This window comes from Centruroides vittatus, unplaced genomic scaffold (genome assembly GCF_030686945.1).
Source record: "Centruroides vittatus isolate TY-2023 unplaced genomic scaffold, ASM3068694v2 contig_221, whole genome shotgun sequence".
Lineage (NCBI taxonomy): Eukaryota > Metazoa > Arthropoda > Arachnida > Scorpiones > Buthidae > Centruroides > Centruroides vittatus.
This window is the reverse complement of record NW_027121377.1, coordinates 1,633,396-1,640,487: the sequence shown is the minus strand read 5'-3', so window position 1 is coordinate 1,640,487 and position 7,092 is coordinate 1,633,396. Positions and strand designations below refer to the sequence as shown.

At 36.5% G+C, this 7,092-nt stretch overlaps 1 protein-coding gene across 1 annotated transcript; it reads left to right on the top strand.

The window, feature by feature from the left end:
• Nucleotides 1-4,901: 4,901 nt before the first annotated feature.
• Nucleotides 4,902-6,812, top strand: LOC136970907 (uncharacterized). The gene has a single exon (XM_067265412.1). It carries the CDS (start codon nucleotides 4,902-4,904, stop codon nucleotides 6,810-6,812), a length of 1,911 nt encoding a protein of 636 aa, XP_067121513.1.
• Nucleotides 6,813-7,092: the final 280 nt, after the last annotated feature.

The window sequence follows — 7,092 nt, the reverse complement described above, 5'->3', positions numbered from 1 at the left end:
GAATTTGATTCAAAGGTTGAAAAAAATCGTCATGACTTAAATGCCTAAAACTTTAAAAAATTATATAAAATTGAAAATAAATTAAAAACTTTTGAAAAAATCGTATCGGATAGAAAATCAAAAAAGAATTTAATAGAAATTTGAAAAAAAAAATTTAGCAAAAAATTACCGCGAAAAAAATTCACATATAAAAAAATTATGTGACAATAAAGAACGATTTTTTCTTTACAAGACGTAACTGTTTGAAATTTTTTTTCCTAAACGGAAACGAGAAAAACGCGTGGGAAAATTTTAAAAATTTTCCACGGTTTACCTCCACAACTAACTGGTAGCGCGAGCGTCTTACTGTTTCACTGTTAAGAGGTTAAAATAACGCGATTAACAGTGGAACAGTCAGACGTAGCGCTACCACTTAGTTGTGGAGAAGAAGCGTGGAAAATTTTTTAAGAATTTCCCCACGAGTTTTTCTCGTTTTTGTTTAGGAAAAAAATTTTTAAACAGTTACATCTAGTACAAAAAATCTTTTTTTATTTCACATAATTTTTTTATATGTGAACTGTTTTCATGGTAACTTTTTGCTAAATTGTATTTTTTCAAATTTATATTAAATTCTTTTTTGATTTTTTATTTGATACGATTTTTTTAAAGTTTTGAATTTATTTTCAATTTTATATAATTTTTTAAAGTTTCAGGCATTTTAGTCATGACGATATTTTCCAAACTGCAAATCAAATGCAATAAAATGTATTTGACAGTTAATGAATTTTATCCACAATGGATGATGACGTAAAAATTTTTATGTTTACAACTACGACGCCTGGCGGTTTTCCCCCTGGATTGAAATGTGGGTGAAGGTTGTTTCATGTTTTACTTTTTGTAGAAGTAACGTAATCATTGTAAATAAAAGAAAATTTCCGTATATTTTTTATTTAAAATTTTAAAATTCGTTGCTGAAATTTTCACCAAAATATTAAAGCGGTTTAAAATATTTGCATTTGGTAAATAAACTTACTTTACATATAATAAATTTAAATAAATTAATATTTAAGAAACAAGAAAACAATAAAAAATGTAAAAATATTTTTATATTCATTTTCAAATTTATTACGTTTATTATCGTCATTGACCGATATTTTATTTTAAAAACAATATTTATCATTGCCATGCATCAGAAAAAAGGAATAACTTCCATAAAACACACTTCACTGAGAGGGTCCGCTTCACTCTGTAAAAGCGAATAGTCTACATTGGCAATCCAATGTGTGACCTACATTAGCTAACATAGTAAAACGAAGTAATTTACAGTACAACGATATACATGAACACTAACCATAATAATCGAAAAACAAATTGTTAAAGTATAGGTTCTTCTAAAATTCTCCAATTGGTATTTGACATAATTCTACGTTTTATCACTAAATTGGAAGACATGTCTAAAAAAAAGCTCATAAACACTAAAAAACATAAATGTTTCAAAACTAGAACTAGATAATTATATGCACAAATAAATTAGTAGTCCAACAATACATACTCTCTCTTATATCCCAGTATTATATTCTTATTTTATTTTTTACAGAAATTAAGAGGCTGTCCATATAATGAAATGGACTTAGCCTCATAGAAGGAAGTTGTGAAGTAAGGGATTAGTTAAGTTGTTAAGATGAAAATGCTGAGAGAAAAATAGAAAAGAGTAGTTAAAAGAGGAGGAATAAAAGAGTTAGATGAGTTGGAAAAAAAGGTGGGAGGGCCTTAGAGCGACCGCATCACAATTATCAGCAAAATTGAAATTATTTTACAATAAGAACAACACAGTGTTGGAAACAGTAGAATCCGGACAATTTGTTTAATCACGGAGATGAGGCTGCAAAGACCGCTATATACAGAAATAAAGAAAAGCTTTATAAGCTTGGTAACAACATGAGTTAGCGGTGACAACGATATGGCAGACTTAAAAAGTGGATACAGGCCGACTATAACCTAGTCCAGTGCAGAATAAGGAAGAAAGTGGTTACACGTAAACATAAACACAACAGCCAGTTTGTGGTACAAAACTGGACAAAAAATTTAAAACCGAAATAAAGCATCGCGTGTAGAAACTGAACTGGAGCAAAATAAATAAAATGATTGCGGTAACAAAATGCAATAAGCAATGAGAGGGATCCAGGAAACAGAAGCCTGGGGAGGAACCGTACATAGAGTCGCGTGTAGCGATAAAACCGGAACCGTAACCAGAAAAAAAAAACCGTAAGTGATAGGAATTACAGATAGAAACTAGCCATAAGTCCCTTGCAAAGAGAAAACCACAGTTGTCTACAGGAAACCAAGAGTGACAGCTAGGGGGGAATGATGTCCAGTCGCAAAGGAGTCTAATCACTTGCTGAGGTGTTCTTCTTCGGGTAGGCTGGTGTTTTGTTGTTGATAGGAGATGAGGGCTGTGGTCCAGTTGAGGAAGTTGATAAAATCCTTCCAGAGTTCTTTGTTTTGGAATATGGCAGACTGGTCCAGGTGACCAAGTTAGTCCTTTCTTTAGGCAGTTGGTAATTAGTCCTAGTCGTAGGTGGTCAAAGTTAGGGCAATGGAACGCTAGGTGTAACGCATCTCCGATAAATTGGGTTGAGCACGTACAGCTGCTGTTGTTAGATTTCCCGAACCGGTGAAGGTAGGCAGGAAAGTTACCATGTTTGTGAGGATTTGTGATGTGTCTGCATCTGGAGTGAAATGCTTGGCGATCTTTCTGGCGTGGATATTCGGGATGAACTTAAAACAGTTTTTTCCTGTGTTAGCAGAAGACCACTCCTGCTGCCAAAGGGCCTCGGCAAAGGCTCGAAGGCGATTCTTCAAAGTGGATTGAGGAATCTCGTTGAAAGAGTGGTGGCATGAAGATCTGCTGCCTATTTTCGCCAGCTTGTCTGCTGTTTCGTTCCCCTTGATGCCACTGTGCGAAGGTATCCAACTAAATTGTAGAGTGCAAATTGTTCCAAGATCTTGTGCTCTTCAGAGTCCTGTCTACACCATATTTATGTATGCTGCGGACTAACGAAGTATTGTCTTTAATGAGGTATGCAAAGATGAAGTTATGGGTAGCAGTGTTATCCTGCCAGGGATAGGTACCAGGGCTAGTCAAGTGCCAGTACCAATTTAAAAGCTTTGCCTGGATGTGAATAGGGAGAAGATCTGCCATGACAAGGAGAGCATTGGAAGGAGCCGTTCTGTAGGCTTTACAAATCCTAATGGTGAATTTTCTCTGGGTGGAGGCCAGCTTGCGGCGAATATGTTGTTTGTTAAGTGCCTCTTGCCAAACCGGGACTGCATAGAGAATGGCGGGCTCGATAGCAGCTTTGTAAATTAATCTGCTATTTTTGTAGTTAAGGCCCCAACGTTTTGCCAACAGCCAGTTTAAAAGATTGGCCTTTTGTTCCGTATTCTGACAGATGTTATGGACATGGGAGTGCCAGTTGAGTTTATCATCAAAGTACATTCCGAGGTACTTGAGTTCTCGAGCAATCTTTATTTTTTTGCCGTTGATGTAAATCCCTGGTGGACGTTGTAACCTATTTCTTTTATTTCTTCTGGTACAAACCATAGCGATGCACTTGTCCTAGTTTAACGGTAGCTTGTTGTTATCACTCCAGTTGTAGATGTCTTTGAGGCAGGTGTTGGTAATATCGGCCAGGCGACCAGAGTTCTGGTGTGAAACCATAAGAAGGAGATCGTCAGCAAAAGCTTGAATTTTAATATCTTTGTTGTATTTCAATTCAATAGTCAGGTGAGAGTATGGATTGACTGTTTCTGTGGGATGCAATAGTACTTACACTAAAATTTCTAACTGGAGAGTTCTGACTGACGACAGCCTTACGGAACATGCTTTAATTACTTTTGATTTCTCAAACTCAGATGATGCTCAAGATCCAGTGTATGTTCTACCATTAAAATATGCTCTTAACCGTGCGAATTGGTTGGAGATGAAAGATTATTTGGAGGCACACCTGATAAGTCAATATTCAGAAAATCGCAATGAAACCTGTCAACAAATAGATAATAATATTAATACAATAACAAATGCTTGTGACCTATATATCCCGAAAAAGATACCCCAAAAAAGACAGGTTTCATGGTGGACTGCTGAACTCGAAAACCTTCGAAAAACAACACGACGACTCAGAAAAATGTACCAAAGGTGCAGAGACGATCAAATGCGCAGAATACGTAAAAATAATTATCTCACAAACCAATGGATGTACAAACAGGCCATTAAGAAAGAAAAAATAAACAGCTGGAAAGATTTTTGTACAGAAGCTTCTAAAAAGCCGTGGGGCTACATAACTAAAATGTGTACAAACAAACTAAGGCAAACTAAAATCATTAAAGCTCCCACGGGCACTGAAAATGAACCAAAGACATTAATTCAAACCTTGACCTCCCAGTTGGAGACGTATTGCCCGGGGGATGATCCAGAGAACGATACGAACTTGCAAAGGCATATCCGTACAGAAGCAGATCTAATAGATGGCACAGAAAATATGCCGCCGTTTTCTATAGGAGAAATAAGCCAAGCTTTTTGCAATTTAAAAAAAGGTAAGGCCCCTGGCCTAGATAACATCACAGCTGATATTGCGAAAAAATTATGGTTTCTTATACCACGGCACTTTGTTCGACTCTATAATACATGCATCCAACACGCAATCTTTCCATCTGCCTGGAAGATTGCGAGAGTCGTACCGGTACCAAAGTCGGGGTCCCCTGATGAAGCAAGGCCTATTTCATTGCTGTCAATGCTTGGCAAAATACTTGAAAGGTTAATCACAAATAGACTTTCCTGGTTTGTTGAAAGAAATAAATGCCTCAGTAACATCCAATTTGGTTTTCGACCACAAAGATCGGCGGAGGACGCAGTAGAGGATATGGTTAAAAAATTAAAATGTTTACTTGAGAATAATAAGTATGTCCTTGGAATTAGTTTAGACATAACCAAAGCTTTTGATAGCGCATGGTGGCCGCTCATCAAACTCCAACTGCGAAAGATTAAATGTCCACGCAATATCTTCCAACTTATTCAAGATTATCTACGAAATAGAGCGGCTGTTCTACAATATGGACAGCATTATGTAAGAAAATCAGTTTCCAAAGGATGCCCTCAGGGGTCAGTATGCGGACCCTTACTTTGGAACATAACCTTTGACTGCTTCCTTAGAGAAGACTTTGGACAGGACCACTCTACTGCTTATGCGGACGATGTCATGATGTTGATTGGTGGTCGCTCAAGAGCGGATTTAGAGAACAAAGGCAATCTTTTGATTCAAAATGTATACAACTGGGGGATAGAGCATAAACTCCATTTCAATCCCATCAAAACAAAGGGAATAGTTTTTAATAAACCAAGAGGCAGTAATCTATACCGGCGACCACCTCATCTCGTAATGAACGGAAATGTCATCAAAGTGGAAAAAACATTGAAATATCTGGGAGTATTTATAGATTTTCGACTAAGCTGGGACAAACACATCGAGTTTATTACAAACCGCACCGGTCTTATTTTTCAAGCTTTCGCACAGGTAGCGAGGAAAAATTGGGGCCTTTCCACAGACGCAATGGCCATTATTTATGATGCTATTTACATCCCCATCATCACATATGCATGTGGGACTTGGGGATGGGCTACTAGTAAAGTTCATACAAAACGAAAGTTAATATCGTCACAGAGACGTGCCCTACTCCTACTTACTAAAGCCTATCGCTCTGCGAATAATCAAAGCCTTCAAGTGATAGCTAGAAGGCCACCAATCGATATGTTTGTTATTCAGCGATGTAAATTACAGCAAGTTAAATGGGGAAATACGATTCAAACAACCTTCCGAAATATAACATATGATGAAGTCGAATGGGCATTTCCATTTTACGAAACAACTAACCCAGATATCTTAGTATATTGTGACGATAATAATGTTCAAAAAACCGACATTCAAATTTTTACCGATGGTTCAAGAATAAATGGTATGGTTGGATGCAGCTTTGTTGCGTATATTAATAATGATGAAATTTATAATCAGACAATTAGATTAGACACTTGCTGCACGGTTTTTCAAGCAGAAATGCTCGCTATTAAATTGGCAATAAATTGGACTAAGGATTCATATGACAATGCTTATATACATATATATACGGATTCCCTGTCAGCACTTAATATTATAAACAGTACTAAATTGCACCCAATTGCTGAGGAGATTAGACAATTAATACGCTTATCTAACTGTAATTATACTGTTACCTGGGTTAGAGCCCACCAGGGAACAACTGGAAATGAAAGAGCTGACACCTTGGCCAAGCAGGCTGCAGAGAATACCTCTTTGATAATAAACTATAATAAACTCAGTCAGCGTACCTTACGACGAATGTTATGGGAAGACACAATGTACAATTGGCAAGATAGATGGAACGAAAACAGAAGTCATATAACTTATGATTACATACCGGATATACAACAATTTTATAAATTAAAATGGTTTACCCCGAATTATTATACCACTCAATTCTTTACTGGCCATGGGAAGTTCGCCAGCTATCTGGCCAGATTCACTAATAGGACATCGAATGAATGCCCTACTTGCCATATCATAGATGGCTCGAAACACTACTTCTATAATTGTGTAATGACTGAGAGAGAAAGACAAGAACTAAGGGTACTGATGGAGGAGCTTGGTGTGAGATGGCCATGCAACTTATCAGATATTTGGATAAACAAAAATGTTTACAATGCTTTTATAAAACTTGCCAAACAAACTGTTAAAATTGCAAATCAACTCATATATAATTAGTATATCTTTAGTATAAAATAACTTGGTGTATCATTGCTTATATTCAATTCCATTTACATACTACATCCATTATTGATATTCTATACTCAATTTCTCTTTAATAAAAGTGTCTATACTTTGAGTGAAGCGATGACCAGGTGCTTTCTCCTAATCAACTAAACATTAACTATCTTAGTGATTGCCCTACGAAAGGAAGTACTGTATTAACTATATGTACTGACAGAATACATTTGTACTGGCGAGTTCTAACTACCAGCTTGTACCGCAGCCTGTTTTAATT

Excerpts from the sequence above, each read along its gene's own strand:
- LOC136970907 (XM_067265412.1), top strand. The coding sequence starts at position 4,902 with ATGGTTAAAAAATTAAAATGTTTACTTGAGAATAATAAGTATGTCCTT.